Genomic DNA, 17,253 nt, shown 5'->3' with positions numbered 1-17,253 from the left:
CAAGAATCGTTCTTTGGGGGAGTATTGGGACACTGTCAACGCCATACTCCTCTAGAGGGGCATGATTAGCATCCAGGACGCTGCCGTGCCAGAGATTGTCTCATCGCACGTCAAGTCTGGCAGCAGTGGCAACGGATCCCCGAACGGCGACGATAACGATATGTGGCGATCCCTGGACGAACTCATAGGGCCATCTAACGAAGTATGCCACATGGCAATTTTGCGCGACAATCAGTTCGGAGACGTCACCTTGAATATTGGTGGCGGTGCGGCTCAAACAGACGACGAACATTCAAGATGCGGGAACGAAGGAGACCGTGAGATTCAGATGGACGCAACAGATATTGCCGACCTCTTGACGATGTCCACCGCTCCCAGCTCCGAATTGGACGAAGCTGAGGTTGCGGAGACTCCAGCCAAGACCATCGTCATCAATTCCGACCTCGCCGCGATATACTCCCCCGTCTTTCGTGCCATGTTGCGGACAAACTTCGCTGAGTCAAAAGTCAACAATAGCCGGGATAACTGGGTCGTGAACCTACCAGATGACAATGTCGAGCCGCTGTTCTTCGTCTTGTCCATGATTCATGGCCGATGGGAGAACATACCGGCAAAGATATCCGTCGATGAGTTGCATGATCTTCTGCTTACGGCAGACAAGTACGACATGATGCGAATCTTTCTACCATGGTACTTGCACTGGACGGCCAGCTATCAGTTTTTGGAGTGGCGTCCATGGGATTGGTGTGTCATGAGCCTGCCACACGTGGATCTCCTCCTCTGGATTGCTTGGGAAACTCGGATGAGGGCAGATTTCGAAACCATCATGTTTAGAATGAGCTACTGGTATCGCGTCAACGACAAAGGCGAGCTGTTGGGTTTTGATGGTCTGCCCTTGCAACTTCGAGGTACCTGGAACACCGACGAGGTCATGAGTAAGTTCAACCTTGAACACAGCCCGCGTCTCTGTTTTGGCATATTCTGACCGAAGGTCTCAGAAACCATTTCTCAATGGAGGCAGAGAGGAGTCGATTACGTACACCACATCTTCCACGAGGACATTACGCGTGACATCCAGCACTCTGCATGCACTCGCTACATGTATAGAACGTGTAAGGCGAGCTGTGTTGAAACGATTGTTCACATCTACAATGCCGTAGGTATTGGCAGTGCTCCCATGCTGCGGGCTCACACCGGCAACTTAGCGGATCTGGTGAGAATAATGTGGGATGTCGGCGAGAAAGTGCTCCAGAGTCCGCATTGCGACAATGTTCGCGACAACATCTTTAGGGTTGAGGAAGAATTTCAACTCGAAGTTGACAACTATATGTGGGGGCTCGTGACTCTGGCTGGAAGGAACAATTCCAGACCCTTCCGCCGCCGTGTGCCGCCGTCAGATGGGTGTATTGGGCGCGAATAACGCAACAGGGCTGCAATTAGGCGGGCCCGCCACCATTTGGCGCATTCGATAGCCGCAATTGATATGAAGCCTTTGGGCCTGGGCGGAGTCTGGACGAGATGGCTGTTGGATTATTACTAGGTACGATATTGGCATGGAATCTGGAGGAGGAGTATACCCAGGATGCTTTAATAGAAAAGTTCAAGTCAATTCGCTGCAGTCCATGGGAGGGAGTTCCCATTGAGTATATTCTGACATGGACACAAAGTCATGCCCTTGAAATAAACCTAAAGTTGTTGCCCAAATTTCCGCCAGATTCACTTTCTGGATTGTCCAAAGGCATTTTGTTGTTAATGAATAAGGCTACCTGTGCTCATGTGACTATGGTTTCTGGTTACCAGTACTCCGATAGAAGAGCTACAAACAGTAGAATGACGGCGGTGGACATAATAGAGGTCACAACGACGGCACCGCCGGCGGTGGTAATCCAAAGTACCTCACAAGCTAATCGATATCCATGGCACAAGAGAAATCGGCGGTTTCTGACGAATTGATCATATCAGGGTCTTTTGGTACGCAGACATTCGGTGTAAGCGCCTTTAGTCGTGTGTGCCTCGCGTTGTCAAATGCGGCTTGGCTGTGCCCATTCAACCGCATAGGCAACGTGAACCACACCTTAAGAAAGCTTTGTCTCGGACTACATACGATATCGGCACCTTGAATCTCCTAACAGATAATCTGAAACCTGACTGAGGTGTCACATGGCCTTGGCCATATCCTTTATTCGCGTGGGCCAGAAATTCTCCATCATATCGATCCATCTCCCGAACGATGGACTCGAAGTATCTTTCAAGCAGCGGAAGAACCAGTCATCATGCTCGCCTGCCTGTATTCGAAGTTTGCTCTGCATACGACCCCCGTCAGTCCACTTCGACAAATCTGGCGTGGTAGAAAGGTGGATGAACTTACCCATGACGACACGGGGTCGATGAAGAACTGGAAGACCTGACGACGCTCGTCAGAGTACATGGTCAGTACAGGATCGACAGGTTTGCCCTCTTTCAGGACCAAGACGAGAGCATCGCTGAGAGCCACAGCTTCCATCAGACAGTTGCTCAACCCCAGACCACCAATAACCTGTTGTTCGAAGACAAGGCAATCAGCGTTATGTTTGCCATAGAAAAGGTGTTGCTTACGTTGTTCACATGTGCAGCATCCCCAGCCAAGAGGCACCGTCCGTGTCTCAGTTTGGAAGCCAAGCGTTGATGGATGGTGTAAGTTGCTGCCCTCTCAATGTTGTATGCGAGTGGGCGTGGGCCGGCCCAAGCGCGGTCGTAATGAAAGGATATGTATTCCTCCGACAGCAGCTCTTGTTCGGTCTTTTCAGTAAGCTCTTTTGGGTCGACGGCAAAGGTCAGCCTCCACTTGGTCACCTCGCCGATGACAGGCGGCGTAAGTGGGGTGATGATGGTGTAATGTATCGGCTCCATCAGCAGAGTAGTTGTTGTAGGACTGTCTTCGGTATTCTTGAGCCAGACGTCAGTGGCGATGAGCTTCTCGGGCCAGGTGTGGCCTGGGAAGGATATGCCCAGCAGAGATCTCGTCCGCGACCGACCGCCATCCGACCCAACGAGAAAAGATGCTGTTTGGTCCTCGAGAAGCTCCGTCTGGACGTCCTTGACTGACACTACCACGTTTGAACCGGTCGAGCCGTCGTCCAAAATTGCAACTAATTCTTTGTTGAAGACCACCTGAACATAACCAGTCTCGAGAGCGCTTTGCATCAAGACCTTTGTGAGCTCGGGTTGGGCCATGTTGAGCATGCTGATTGCTGGTGGTCTGACAGGTGTGCCAAGAGGGTTATGGTTGGGGTCTTTGGGGAAAGACCCAACAATCTGGCCTGGAGCCTTTCGATCTTCCCCATCTGGAGTTGGCGGAAGACGTATGTCAAGCCCAGTGGATCGAAAACCGCCGCCTTTGATGATGGCTTGCCATATTCCAGCGTCCGCCAGAGCGAACTGTGGCTGGGGATAGAACATACAGGCTCGAGGAAGCTGGGACAGGCCGCTCTCCTTCTCAAGAACGGTAACGCGAATCCCTGCTTGACCGAGACGCAAGGCAGCAAAGAGGCCAACAGGACCTGCGCCGATGACGAGGACCTCAGAACTGACTGGGAGAGAGCCCATGATAACAGGGGATAATGAAGTATCTTGGGTACGTGGACTGTATCGAAAACGGCTTGGAGGATGACCAAAGGAAGTGACGATCAAAGAAACTGTTCTTTCTTCTTTCCTTTCTTCTTCAAGAGCCTTTTATGAAACCTTATATTGCTTTCTTCTCTCACAGACAACTGATTCTGTTTGGCTCCTTGCCCCCGCATTGCTTCTGCAGGGCAAGACAAGGTACAGTATCTACCATGATTGTGATACGACTGCGATGGCTTCCGTGATGAACATTGCCTAAGAAACGAGGTACCAAATTTGCATTACCATGGCTTGTCATGATGCGATACCGAACCGTGGCCGAATGCGTCAGTTCAGGGCATACGTAAGCGGGCGGCAATCAGGACATTCGGGTTTGCCTTAGTTCCGAGCTACCTGTCAAGGCACAACGTGGAAAAGCCTCTACTTGGACGGCAGGTGGGTCAGGAAGCGCGCCAAATAACGGGAGACTACGGGCTCAGCCGTCGTAAATATCTAGCAAGCAAACTCTATCTGGCACCACGTAGCTGCTTATCGCGGGTCGGCTCTGCGGTCCGGACCCCAGTAGTATCCAGGGTCGTCATTACACTAGGACCACTTGCCTCGTGGATCTGCTGGTTCAAATCAGTTTTTTACATGCCACTAAACCATGTTGAGTCAGTTTCGTCTGGGTTTGCCAAGTTCTGGCTCTATCTTCGGGATTGTTGCACGGCAAGTGATACCCTGGCACATGTCTTGAGCGCCTCAATCACAGCCGAGAACTTGTGATGACTTTATCTCGGCATGCTAAGATAATCTCATCGAATGAACAGCATTCTAAGACCCACTTGCATCGATTCTCTCATGACATCGCAATAATTTCAATTGACAGCTGACACAACTTGGTCGCGATATAAACCAGCACTTCTGCTGCGAACAAGACAGAAAGGGCATTTCGACAAAAGCCGGTCGAGTCAATAGTTGGGCAGACTAGCTAAGTCGAAAAAGCATGGAAATTGGTTTTCCTGACTTTCTCTAATCGAACCTGCAACTTGGCGACGAAAACACTTTGCTGCGTTTAATTCCATACGATTGACACTTTTGGGATCACAACTTCAGGCCCAAGACCGGCCGCCTTTGCAGCAGCAAAGCAGCTCGCCGTAACGATCATCCAGCGCAGCAGTGTGCCTCGACCAGAAGCACTTCCCAGTCTGAATATATTCCAAGCCCATGATCTCAAACCCAAGACCTGTCTTCCGTGACGATCGAAATCCGGCTTGACATCACTTAGCCACTGTGATATCCTCAGCTCCGACTCCAAGTAGGGCATGTATCGAACACGAAAGATCTTGTCCGCCCAGTTGGGTGTTTCTGCAATTGTTCGACGATGTGTGAAACAGTCAAACGACGCTTTCCCACGGTAAGAGCCAGAGCCAGAGTAACCTACGCCGCCAAAGGGGAAGGTGTGGACCGCGGCGTGCATGAAGGCGTCATTGAGTGTCGCCCCTCCAGAGGTAACACTGGACAATACTATTCCCAGCATGTCAGTTGTATCCATAAACACCTTTTCCTAGTATGGGCACGATTGGTTACCTTTCTCATTTTCCGATGGACTGCCGAAGGCCATCAGTGCAAGTGGCGTGGAGTCGGTTTCATTTGCCATAGCAATCGCATCTTCGAGATTATCGTATGGCACGATCGCCCATATCGGACCGAAGGATTCCTCCTGAACCATGATATCATGGAAATCGTCGACAAGAACGGCCGTTGGCTCGATGTAGAGGTCATTGCGGTCAGTGTCTCCCCCCAAAACTTTCTGTCCACGCGTGTTATCAAGCATGTTCTTCATCCTATCAAAGTGTTGGGCGTTGATGATGCGGCAAAAGTCTGGGCTCTCCTTGGCGCCTTTGGGGAAGAATTCGGCGTATGATTCTCGTAGAAAGTTGACAAAGTCCTTGACTAGTCCTCTCTCAATGAGAACGTAATTGTGGGACACGCAGACTTGTCCAGCGTTGAGCGTCTTTCCCCACAAAAGCCTGCGGGCAGCAAGACGAAGGTCTGCATTGCTGGTGACAAATGCTGGGTTCTTGCCGCCAAGCTCGAGGCATACGGGCGTAAGCGTCTCTGAAGCCTTCTTGGAGATGATCTTGGCAACGTTGACCCCGCCGGTATAGAGAATCTTGTCCCATTTCTGGTCCAGGAGAGCAGTGGTCTCAGGCACGGCACCGTTCACGACCCTGTAAGAGTCAGTGTCCAGGTAGTCCTCGATGATACCCTTGAGAACCATGGCCGTTGCCGGGGCATTCTCAGAAGGTTTCACAACAGCGGTGCAACCGGCGGCAACCGCACCAATGAGAGGACAAATGTTCAGTTGCACCGGAAAGTTGTATGTTCCGATAATAAGAACCGTGCCCAGGGGTTCTTTTCGGATTCGCGGTCGAAGAAGCGAAAAGGGAAGGAAGACGTCGATGTTCTTGTCATCCTGTACCCATGTCGTCAAGTTTTGGATGGCGAACATGCAATCCGAAATGCTCCAGTCGATGTCAGAAACATGAGCGTCATGGGGAGGTCGGTTGAGATCGTGTTTAAGGGCCTCCCGAAGCTGACCAGTTCTGTCTTTGAGTCCCCAGTACAGCTTTCGAAGTTGGATCAGGCGGTATTCCACATTCTTTGTCTTGCCGGACTTAAAAGTGGCCTTGGTCGCGCTGACAAAAGCCGGTATGCTTGCCAGGGGAGTCGATTCAAAAGGCGGAATCTTTGTCGGTTGCGATATTTCTTTGTGCGCCATATCGAAAGGGTCTTAGTGGAGCTCTTCGTATGATGGGCAAAAGAGAAGACAATGGAGGACAGAAACGCGCGTATACAGTAGAACCGCTTGCTGCAATGCTTGCTCCAGCAGTTGCTGGGGCGTCATTGGTAGTGGTTTACATACAGCTTCTCTTGATGGCTTCTGGAGCGATCAATCCCTCCGCTACACGAAGCTGACAAATTCAATGTCAATGTTTATTCAACTCAGACGGCGCGAGACGAAATTTTGACCCTGTCGTATGGCCATGTACCTAGCTGCCCCCGGAACTGTGGGGCTTGCAACCCTGTGAGAAAGCGGCCCCTGTGAGTCCCTCATTCAGGGTTACTGAGAGCGATTATTCGATTGTGAGTCTAAACGAGACTTGTGTCCGAGAAACGATGCCGTATATCCTTGGCTGAAGCGACAGGATAATGGTGAAGTGGGTTGTGTCTTCGAAATAGTACGGCAGGGTGCCGATCGTGGGAACTCATATTTGCATGGGGGTGTAGCCCACTTGGGTAGGAGTGTCACGAAGGGAAGAAAAGTAGGAGTGTCATATGCATGCTCTAGCAGTACCCAACCCTGGACTTCGGTTACTGACAGCCGCATAAACTTTAAACGGTCGACATGATCGGTAGTATTTCACGGCAAGTCTTGCATATCAAGACGATTGATAATCAAATGGCATGATAAGACACGATCAGTGTGACCTAGCCCTCCAAACGGATGGACTTTGGTTCAGGGTTGGGTCGAGACCTGTTGACTTCCTTGCGCCAGATCAACTGAAATTATTTCCTCCCACCAAGTCTTGGAATAGAACTTTTTTTCCGGTTTAGATATGCCTTCCATGATAATGCGACCGGATTTTGTCGCTTCTGACAGGACAGAAATGGCTGAACACCTAGCCAACTCTGATGATAGCAAACCCGAAGGGGACAGGCAGGCAACTTCTGAATGGAAGTGGGAAGAAGACCCATCAAATCCATACAACTGGCCCTCGTGGAAAAAGAACGTGCAACTTGCAATGATTTCAATCGTTGGCTTTACTTGGTGGGTGAAGCAATGTTTGGTTACAAATTTCCTTTCGCTGACTGATTTTTCTAGTTCCGTTGGCACCTCGATTGTCAGCCCAGCTCGTTCACAGTTCATGGACGAGTTTAATATCTCAAGCACGGTTGCCTTCCTGCCACTATCATTATATGTGCTTGCACTAGGACTTGGTCCCATACTCGGCGGGCCCTTATCAGAAACGGCCGGCAGACAAGCTGTCCATATTATCGCCGTGGTATTTGGCGGTCTTTTCGCCTTGGGCGGAGGATTCACCGAAACCTTTGCCGGGCTGTGCATACTCAGATTCTTGTCTGGGTTCTTCTACGGGCCTGTTTTGGCCGTAGGCTCTGGAGTCTTGAATGAAACTTACCTGCCTGTTGAGAGGGGGTTACCATCAACAATCTTCATCTTAAGTCCGTTTCTGGGACCTGGCCTCGGGTAAGATGCAGCAAAACTTGTGATCTTGAGGGGTTACCCGTGCTGACATAGGTCGAAGGCCAGTTCTGGGGTCTTTCATAGTTGACGGGAAAGGCTGGCGCTGGACACAGTTTACCATAGTGTTCTTCTCCGTATTTTCTGCAATGTGGCTGTTTGTCGCTGGTGAGTCCTATCACCCCGTCTTGCTGCGCCGCCGTCGAAAGCAACTCGGCCTCGATGAACCCGAACCGAACCCCACCTCAACAATGGTTAGGCAATTCCTCACTGTCAGTCTATTCCGACCCTTACGGATGCTTTTCACAGAACCCATCGTGTCAATACTTTCTTTGTATGTGGCATGCATGTTCGGAACACTGTTTATGTTCTTCGGGGCTTTCTTCTACGTTTTTGGGGCGACACATAACTTCAGTCTCACAGAGTCAGGCCTAGTCTTCTTGGCCATTGCATTCGGGTGTGTTCTTGGTTGTGTGACCTTGGTCCTTTGCGACCGATATCTCTACCAGCCTAAAGCTCGAAGCTTTCCACCAGGCGACATACCACCAGAGCTTCGACTTTACCCGGCTATGATGGGATCTTTGGGTCTCCCTATTAGCTTGTTTTGGTTTGGGTGGACGGCTCGCTCAGATGTGCATGTTGCCGTACCGATCGTGGCAGTTGCAGTCTTTGGCTGGGGCAACATCTCATTGACCGTCAGCTCAATTCAATATCTTGGAGACACATATCATCGAACCAATGTCGCAAGTGCAGCGAGTGCTAATAGCCTGGCAAGGTATACACTTGCTGCCGCCTTCCCATTCTTTTCTCTCCAAAGTGAGTACTCACTCATTCCTTCATTTTCATTGAAGACCTCCCACTGATACACGTATCATGTAGTGTACCAGAGGCTCGGCATAGGTTGGGCCACGAGCCTTCTAGGGTTCGTCTCACTAATCTTACTTCCCGGGCCATGGGCATTCTTCAAGTACGGCCAAAACTTTCGCCGCCGAAGCAAGTATGAAACTGCCAAATATTAGAAACTCTTTTCTGTCCAGGCGGATAACTACCTATTTTTCTAAAACACCTATCATCCTGTTTTAACAGCATCATTTCTCCTTATAACATGTAAATTCCTATTGATAATACAGTACTTTTCTTTATCGTCCCCCTCCCGGTCATCCCTATCTTTATCGCTCTAATAGCTACGCAACTATCTATGCAACTATCGTCATTGGCGCCGTCGTTGTCACCTTCGTCGTCGCCCTCGTCGTCGCCCTCGTCGTCGCCCTTGTCGTCGCCCTCGTCGTCGCACTCGTCGTCGTCTGTGCCCACCTCCCGCCCCGACAGCCAAACCATAGTAGAGAGTAACTTTGATTACTTGGTTCTTCGATTGATATTTCTTTCAAAACTGCTGCAGTAGTCTGAAAGCATTGGTCTTAAGACCATCCTGGCTCTGAAAGCGGCAGCCCTATACTCTGTGTAAATAATTTGCCACAGATCACCAGGGGAATTTTGCAAGAAAAACTGACATTACGACGACTCGCCTTGAGGCATTAATTAAATATATTCGATGTTTTAAAAGCAGCAGAAGTCTATGATGCACATGATCAAACCAGGCCCTTGTATCCCACCAGAACCTACGGTTGATATCTTTCGAGAACCGGCATGCAGAGACAACGGTAACACCCGCCCCTCTTTCCCTCAAAACAATGCTAGATGGAGTGCGTACTCAACCCAAGCTCTGACAAAGTCTCGTCCCACAGACGGTTCATTTTATCTCGACCAGCTTCAGTGTACATGAGCTTAGGATAACTGTGGGCGTGTTAATAAGACATGTGGAAGACTTCGGCGCGAAGTCTCGTGGAGCAGGGACTTACGGCCGGATGACAAAGTCGGTAAAGGAACCATGTGACTCTTTTCCCAGGACCACTGCCGAGTGAAGGTACTGCCTGGCGCTATCAACTACTTCTCGGCCGATCACGCGATCCATAACGAACGGGACGATCTTCCAGAAACCCGATGCCTCGCGGTTTAGACCGGTGCCTTTGGTAGCGCCGGGGTTAAGGTAGTTGATAATAACCTCGTCTGCCGTGACGGTCTGCGATAGCTTGGCGATTCCCATTACCAAAAGCAGTTTGGTCTTGCCGTAGTGCTGCATTCCATTGTATCCCTCGTTGGTATCGAGTGCATCGAGGAGAGACCCAGATGTCTCCGGCAGTGTAGCCCAGTACGACATATCGGAGCCGACAACGGTCAACCGATTGGGCCGATCGTGAGCCTTGGCCTTTAAAACCGGCATCATGAGTATGGCGAGAAGCATGGTGTTGATGTAGTTGACTTGGAGAGTCACTTCGCGACCCTTGCCTTCGTTGCTCTTCTCGAACGTCATCTTACCGACACCAGCGTTGAGAATGAGAAAGTCGATCCGCTGAAGAGACTCGCAGCGGCGAGCGAAGCTTCGCACTGATGCATCGGATTCCATATCTAGCAGCCAGACTTGGATGTCGGCTGCAGGAAACTGGCGTGCAAGTAGCTCCGCCGCGTTGTCGCCCTTGCTCTGTGAGCGGACTGCCAGTATGAGGTGAGTAACGCCTTTTTGAAGAAATTGTCGGGCTGCTTCGAGGCCAATACCAGCATTAGAGCCAGTAATAATGCCGGTCTGGCCTTTGAGGTTGATGGCTTCGGGGATGGGAGGTACGGAGCTGAATACAGCTTTGCGGAAAGATGTCAAAAGGCTCGTCTCCGATGCGACTCGTTCTTGCATTTGCGCGGACATGACGACTATGATTTGAAAAGGCCGAATAAAGCCGAAACGGAAATAGTTGGGTATTGGAATAAAAAACTTTGCTTGATGTTGCGAGTGATAAAATTTGCTGCTGATGGTGACGTGACGGGGATAATGATGCTGATGAGATGTCTTCTTCTGGGACATATTTCAACATGAGCGCGCACGACCCAGGCTTTTATATTTTTCAAGGCTCCTTTGGATAAGATTTCCAATCACACGAACAAGAACCACCAGGAACTTTTCTCGTCCACCTCGTTCGTCCCCGACTTTGGAGCTACGGATCGCGAGAACGCTGAGCAATGTTCCGGCAACGATGCGGAACTTTTCCCACGACGCTCATTCGTCAATATCAAGCAATGCAGATCCCAGCGTTCGGGAACCTTTTTCGTCATGAGACAGAACTTTTTCTCACAATCTCATTGGACAGGCTCACAAGTAGTTGCTGTGGCGCTGACATGGGTGTTCATTCTGAAATTCGTTAGCTTGGATCCTTCGCTGCGCCCCCTGCCAGGCACCCAAGCCCGTCACCCGTGGACGAATGGTGTCCTCTGGAAAAGTTCCCTGACGCACCTGACTCTCTTATCTCGCCCATGAACTCTGTGACGGAGGCATGATTTGAGGCTGCGATACCTGCACTATCACGATGACCGCCCCAGCTTTAATGGCTCCAGGCCAGCGAACGTTGCTCCCGAGAATGCCCCAGTCAGATACTCCCATGAGCCCAGCTTCGGCATGCGCCGCATTGCCGATACAACACGATGAAAAAGAATGGACGGCCGTGTACCCAATTATTGAGCGCATGTACGTCAGAGAGCGTAGAAGCCTCAAGTATCTAATGAGAGAGATGGAGAAGGACTACAATTTTAGAGCCACGTAAGTTGCGCCCATACATGTTGCGGATATTGCCTTTTTCAGGGCCCTTGTTGGATGCCTGCTACCGGTGTGCCGCTTCTGGCATCAAAGAGACCCCATGTGAGCTGACAAGCGTCCTACAACAAGAGTGCAAATGTATAAAAAACGCTTCACCAAATGGGGATTCCACAAGAATGTTCGTCGGGACCGGCGAGGCAAGGATATCGGTCTTCAATCGTCGCGAGATTCTGGGCCGCCGTCAACTCCACTGGTCGATGCTGCTACAGTCTCGAGGGCCCCTCGCATCCTTCATATCAGTACCTCTGATGCGGCCCAACTAGCATTTCTTTCCAGTATCAGAAACTGGACTGTTTCCTTTTTCGACAGGACCAAACCTGGCACGGTTGGATATTCGCTGCCATCACCCCCAGGGGCATCAAGTCCCTCGCCTGAATCGTCAATCAAGCCCCCGCCGCGCGACTTGAACAACCCCGAACAGCTGAGTTTCGCTTTCAAACTTATACTAGGCCTTCTCGATCGCGATCAGGGTGTCTTGGCTGGTCGTCTAGCTCGCAAGGCGTTCCTCCAGGCAGAAACTCTGCTCGACGCAGAAGGGCCCCTCTTCATTTGGAATACCCTCGAGATCTTCCACAATATCGCCCTCCTCCGCCAGGCAAATCTCGGCCACATACTTTTGCACCATCTCATAAGTCTTGCTGGCAGGAGACCGGTGTCAAAGGTACTGCTTCGACTGCAAGATCTGCTGCAGGCATGGCAGCACGACGGCATTCCTGTCCGACCGGAAGCGCTCGAGCGAGCGTGGTCGATAAACGCGGATCTGACGTTCACCCGCTTCGACCCGGAGTACCTATTGCTCTACTACCAACTCGTCTGGGATTCAGATATTGTCAAACTTGATCCCGAGATCGCGCGTCATTCGGACAAGTGGTTCGCCAAGATCCATGATAAGGTCAACAGAACGTTACTCCAGGACGACGTCGAAGTAGCACCTGAGAGGCTCTGGCCAAAGCATGAGCTGACATTCGATGGCATCGGTATCCATGGCGACGGAACTTCACAGCCTGCTAACTTCAACCAATTGAAGCAGGAAAGTCTTGCAGGGGTCACTCAGATGCTAGAAGAGGTCCCCGTCGATTCGACAATGAGGGTACGTGCCCTCTCAGCTTGGTTGAAAAGTCAAGTGCTTCAAGACGACGCAGCAATGCCGATACATCCTGGCATGGATATCCCTCGCTTGCAAGCCCGTATCGTGGCTTATATCACCAGAATAATCATGGACTTTGAGACTCAGTGTAGGGAAGATGTCGACTCTGCACCTGACAAGATGAGAACCATCTTGGCTCTGAGAGAGTATGGGCAAGGCCGGCTGGGATCTCAGATTGTCTATGAGATGTGGCAACTTGAGGACTTGCTTGTCCGCGACGGCCGGTTTGAGGAAGCGGCAGAGCTGCGTGCAGAGTCATACAGACGCCTTGAAGAATTTCTGGCCGATATCCCGGAGGAACCCCACGGATAAAAGCTGGAAAAATTCAAAATTGTCGTTGAAAACCTTTTAGCGATCTATGCTATTGGGTTCTATATGAAGTGTTGGATTTAGGTTCTTATGAGGAGTCGTCCTCGAATCAGAGAGGTCTCGTGTCTCGGCTTCGGGGAGAGTGGGGGCGTTTATTTCATGGATTCGGAATCGAATGTATTGTTATGATGAAAAACGGCTAGAATCTTACAAACACGAGACTTGGTCTAAGAGCTACGGGTAGAGATAACTCAAACAAAAGACTTCTAGACTGTACGAGCAACTGGTATTCCGCTCTGCATGATCCGTTACATTCAGTACTCCAGCGCCTTAGACCTGTGACCTGGCAGGTAAGTTCTTTTCATGTTGAATTTCCACTTCCACAAGTCCTTGGAAGTTCTTCAATACTACTTGTATCTCGCTTCACCATACCACTTGACCTTGATACAAACTAATTTGTACGCAAACACAATCTTGTTGAGGGTTTTGCCGTGTGTAACGGTTCTTCCCCGCCTAGTGGTCAACCCAAGCTCTGGGCCCGCATCGACGGGCACGCTTGAAAGCAGTAGAGCTTTCCCATGATGTCGCACAATCCTGAGTTGTGAAAGCTTCAATGAGATTTGCCGGAATTGGTTGTGCATGCATGCATGTGAGTCATTTGTTGGAGAAAGGGGCGATTTGGAGTTCAACTTGCGAGACGCAGCCCAGATCTCAACGTGACTCTGGCCTCCCATCGTTGAGAGAATTCTCCTCACCTTATCGGGCTGTTTAGCTAGAAGTACTGAGCGGGGAATGCTGGTTGCGCCAAGCCTCTTTGGCTGGCTTCGTTGAAGCTTCTTGCATCACAGCTACATGTCGGAATTCAATTGGCCTCTGGGTCACACTGCATCTCTTAGTTATGATAAACCGGATCATCTCCGCTCTCAGGGGTCTTTTATTGCATAGTCTAGTGTTCCTCTGCGCAATCAAGCTGTCAGATTTCACCCCTCCTCAATCGGAATCCCGGCTCTCAATTCAACCTACGGTATTTGACCCAAAGAATGAATGACGCAGTTGATGCCATCGCAACGTAAAATCTAAGTTGATAGGTTTACATAATACATAAAACTGAAGGTGATATGATAGAGGAACTATGTATCGAATCTTGTAGTCTAGGGTAGACAAATCCCGCTCTTATGGAATACGCGCGACTGTATTTCTTGCATAGGGGCCTACTGCTTTTCGCGTTGATGACGCTCTACTCAACAAAGTAGTCCTGAAATACGCCGTGTTGCTACTGATTCCTCAGCCTCGTCACGGTCTGGCCATATGACTGAAGCCTCCACTGCCGTGGATTCATATCACCCCATCCGCATTGGCAGAGCTGAGTGCTACTCTTGACAGCGCCATAGTAAACGCTCGGAATGCGTCTGACGTCATCTAAGCCCCATTGCCCTGTTACAGCTGCTGTAGCAGGTCGCCATTACCGAGGGACTTAGGGAGATGGAATTTTTCCATTAGTAATTGAGTAAACCAAGATTGAGGCAGCTTTTCATCGGTGCCATAGGTTTTTCACATCCTGATAGGAATCAAAACTATCAAGCGTTTGGGATCATACATGTTTTGATGGCAACCCTCGTCCGATCATCCAAAACTTTGCTCGGTAGGTTAAAAATGTCACTTTGTAGGCCCCTCGATGCCTCATAGTTGCCACTTCCATCGACGAAAACTTCTGCGATTTATAACAGCTTGACCGAACCATTCGTGTCTCCTCACAACGTCTTTGTATTCAAGATCAAACGTTCGGAATGAACGGCACAGCAACATACGAGTCATACATTCCTCCAAAATGAATGTGGTGCTTCCCCTTATTTATGCCAAAGATAGTGCTCTTCTGGAGGTTTGGAATCTCCCAGTACGCATCCTTGCTCCCGCGCACGCGTAGCATGAGCCCCTCCCCCTCGTACAGCTTGAGCCCAATCGGCCAGATTCCAATCTCGACGGGAACGATCTCACCCGGCTGGACTTTTTCAATCTTCTCGTGAGGGTGGTAGGGCATAATGGAATCCTGCTTCGACCGATCCACGGCTCGGTGAGACACGCGAAGTAGGCCGTGAGATCCGGTGCTCTGTAATCGAAGTCAGTAGCCGTGAAACGGTTAAAGGGAAAAGAGATGACTAACCTTAATGACATTAGTGCTGACTACATCATCGTGAGTGCTGTCGTTGCGTGGGATTGCGGACCATGGAATGTTGATATGGTCGTGCACTCTTCCCGACTTACTGACCTTTCTCAGACTGAGATAGATGTCCATATCGTCTGTGTCATCACAGGAAAGCCACAGCTTGGCTTTGGAGAATCCCATCAAAGTGGTCGCAGTTTTGAAGGTATAGACAAGCTGTACTGCAGAGCTGCGATCGTCCGACTGGTACGACGTGACACCGCGTGCTGAAGGGTGGTAGAGAGATAGGTTATCCTTTGTTAAGTGGAGCTTCTTATACTCAGTCTTTGCGTGTGGATAACTTCCCATGGGGAAATGTTCAATAGGTTGCTATCTCCATTAGCATTGTTATCAGAGTAAAAGCTCAGGTACACTCACCGGTCCAAAACGATCTCCGCAAGTCAAGATAGATACGCGAACGGGGTCCGTCTTTTCCCAATCGTTCTCGACCCCCTTGAGATATCGATCGAAGAAGGCTTGCAGCTCATCGTTCATATCCTTTCGATAAATATCAAACCACTCCTGGGTAGCATGAATCCGTAGCCACTTCTTCTTACTTTTAGCTTTCCGGAAGCCCTGGATTGTGCCATAACCGTGGATTCCCGAGCTATAGCTAGTAACAGCATAGATAGGAATTGTGATCTTCTCCGTCTTGATCACCTTGTCCTCCCAGTAGGGGTTTATTAAAGGCCACTTCTGGGCTGCTGCGAAGATGTCTTCTCGCTTACTTCGGCCGCGAATCGTCCCGTTATATACCAGGTTGAGGAACGTCGCGTCAGCGATACCGCCTCTACAGGCGACTTCGCGGTACTTATCCGTGAAGCCCTCCCACGGTGCGATAGCTTTAAGGGCGGGGGGCGCCACCACCGCAGTGCTCCATTGCACTGCCGCGAGCCACGAGTTGCCCTGCATGCCGATAGAGCCAGAGCACCAAGACAGGGCGGCAACATGCTCAACAATCTCAGCAGCGTCCCGTCCTTGGAAAACGTTAGGAAGTCTGTGCGGAGAGATCAGAGGTGACTCACCAGGCGCCATTCCCTCAATATATAGGTCTCCCTCAGAATCCCAAGATCCACGGATGTCGACATTAACAACAGCGTAACCTCGAGAAACCCACTCCGCCGGGTCAACGCTGGACATGAACAGTTAACCCTTATTCACGCGATCCGCGTAGAGGAGTAGAAGATTGACTCACGACTCAAACTTTTCCAGGCCCGAAAGCATCTCTTCTTGTACCCCGACTCTGTACGGTAAGAGCTCGTAGTTGAGAGACCCGTTACCTCCTTTGCCGTAAGGACTCAGGGCAAGAAGAGCAGGAACCTTCTCCACCGTGTTCGGGCGACAGATATCGTAGTAAATCTAGACCGTTAGCTCCCCTCCTCTTGATATCCTGATCATGGCGGACGGACCTTGACGCCATCCGAGTGTCTCATCTCTTCATTAACCTCGTATATGAGCTCGCAAGGAAGAGGTCGGCTACGAAGGGTTTTTTGCCAGCCCTTAGGCAGGAGCTCTTTCTTCTTCTCCTTGAAGGAGTATGGGAAGCAGTTCTCCTCATTCTCCGGGCGGATCGTATCGCACAACGGAACGTCGCAACCTTCAACGATCATGTTGAATACCTTCAGCAAATCTGTCCAATGTGATTTTTCGTAATACTGCCTGGGGGAATTGGTAGCTACTTCTACCCAAAGCTTTGCGACGGCCCTCTGTCTAAGAACACGACGGTCGCAGGTAATTACCCGAAAGCCGGCCAGCGGAATCCAGACAAGCGCTCGGAGTCTTCTCCGTGCCCGGGGGCAGTCCATCCAATCGCGTGGTGACGCACTTCATGTGTATTGAACTCTACTTCCGTGGCACGGAAGCCAGATCCTCAGCGGAGAGGATATGTGCATCCCGTTCCGTCTCAAGTCGTTCGGCAGGACGGGATTTCGAAGTGTCCGCCTCCTCCCCCGCAAGAATGTGATCGGATGAGTCTTCAGATGATACTGCACGGAAAAGCTCTGCTTCTAAAAGCTAGCCACATGTCGATGAGTAGTTGGTAATGAAAG

At 50.4% G+C, this 17,253-nt stretch overlaps 7 protein-coding genes across 7 annotated transcripts; 3 read left to right on the top strand and 4 right to left on the bottom strand.

The window, feature by feature from the left end:
* Positions 1 to 61: 61 nt before the first annotated feature.
* Positions 62 to 1,420, top strand: GCG54_00005724 (uncharacterized protein; the record flags this gene model as incomplete). Its single annotated transcript, XM_045405740.1, has 2 exons — positions 62 to 935; positions 999 to 1,420. 2 exons carry the CDS (start codon positions 62 to 64, stop codon positions 1,418 to 1,420), a joined length of 1,296 nt encoding a protein of 431 aa, XP_045264138.1.
* A 736-nt stretch (positions 1,421 to 2,156) lies between these two features.
* On the bottom strand, positions 2,157 to 3,585 carry GCG54_00005723 (Para-nitrophenol 4-monooxygenase; the record flags this gene model as incomplete). The annotated part of the gene is made up of 3 exons (XM_045405739.1): positions 2,157 to 2,285; positions 2,369 to 2,536; positions 2,596 to 3,585. 3 exons carry the CDS (start codon positions 3,583 to 3,585, stop codon positions 2,157 to 2,159), a joined length of 1,287 nt encoding a protein of 428 aa, XP_045264137.1.
* Positions 3,586 to 5,149: 1,564 nt separating this feature from the next.
* Positions 5,150 to 6,367, bottom strand: GCG54_00005722 (Beta-apo-4'-carotenal oxygenase; the record flags this gene model as incomplete). Its single annotated transcript, XM_045405738.1, has 1 exon — positions 5,150 to 6,367. The coding sequence occupies one exon, from the start codon at positions 6,365 to 6,367 to the stop codon at positions 5,150 to 5,152; it is 1,218 nt and encodes a 405-aa protein (XP_045264136.1).
* Positions 6,368 to 7,220: 853 nt separating this feature from the next.
* GCG54_00005721 (Citrinin biosynthesis cluster MFS transporter mrr1) lies at positions 7,221 to 8,868 on the top strand (the record flags this gene model as incomplete). The annotated part of the gene is made up of 3 exons (XM_045405737.1): positions 7,221 to 7,855; positions 7,914 to 8,665; positions 8,729 to 8,868. 3 exons carry the CDS (start codon positions 7,221 to 7,223, stop codon positions 8,866 to 8,868), a joined length of 1,527 nt encoding a protein of 508 aa, XP_045264135.1.
* A 675-nt stretch (positions 8,869 to 9,543) lies between these two features.
* Positions 9,544 to 10,607, bottom strand: GCG54_00005720 (Short chain dehydrogenase sol3; the record flags this gene model as incomplete). The annotated part of the gene is made up of 2 exons (XM_045405736.1): positions 9,544 to 9,643; positions 9,709 to 10,607. The coding sequence occupies 2 exons, from the start codon at positions 10,605 to 10,607 to the stop codon at positions 9,544 to 9,546; spliced, it is 999 nt and encodes a 332-aa protein (XP_045264134.1).
* Positions 10,608 to 11,262: 655 nt separating this feature from the next.
* Positions 11,263 to 13,008, top strand: GCG54_00005719 (uncharacterized protein; the record flags this gene model as incomplete). Its single annotated transcript, XM_045405735.1, has 2 exons — positions 11,263 to 11,492; positions 11,619 to 13,008. The coding sequence occupies 2 exons, from the start codon at positions 11,263 to 11,265 to the stop codon at positions 13,006 to 13,008; spliced, it is 1,620 nt and encodes a 539-aa protein (XP_045264133.1).
* A 1,771-nt stretch (positions 13,009 to 14,779) lies between these two features.
* GCG54_00005718 (uncharacterized protein) lies at positions 14,780 to 16,815 on the bottom strand (the record flags this gene model as incomplete). Its single annotated transcript, XM_045405734.1, has 7 exons — positions 14,780 to 15,112; positions 15,167 to 15,186; positions 15,268 to 15,535; positions 15,584 to 16,182; positions 16,231 to 16,337; positions 16,401 to 16,564; positions 16,615 to 16,815. The coding sequence occupies 7 exons, from the start codon at positions 16,813 to 16,815 to the stop codon at positions 14,780 to 14,782; spliced, it is 1,692 nt and encodes a 563-aa protein (XP_045264132.1).
* Positions 16,816 to 17,253: the final 438 nt, after the last annotated feature.

The sequence above is a fragment of the Colletotrichum gloeosporioides genome (assembly GCF_011800055.1).
Source record: "Colletotrichum gloeosporioides strain Lc1 chromosome Unknown consensus_47, whole genome shotgun sequence".
Taxonomy (NCBI): Eukaryota; Fungi; Ascomycota; class Sordariomycetes; order Glomerellales; family Glomerellaceae; genus Colletotrichum; species Colletotrichum gloeosporioides.
The sequence above is the reverse complement of the archived record's forward strand: the minus strand, read 5'-3'. Positions and strand labels throughout refer to the sequence as shown.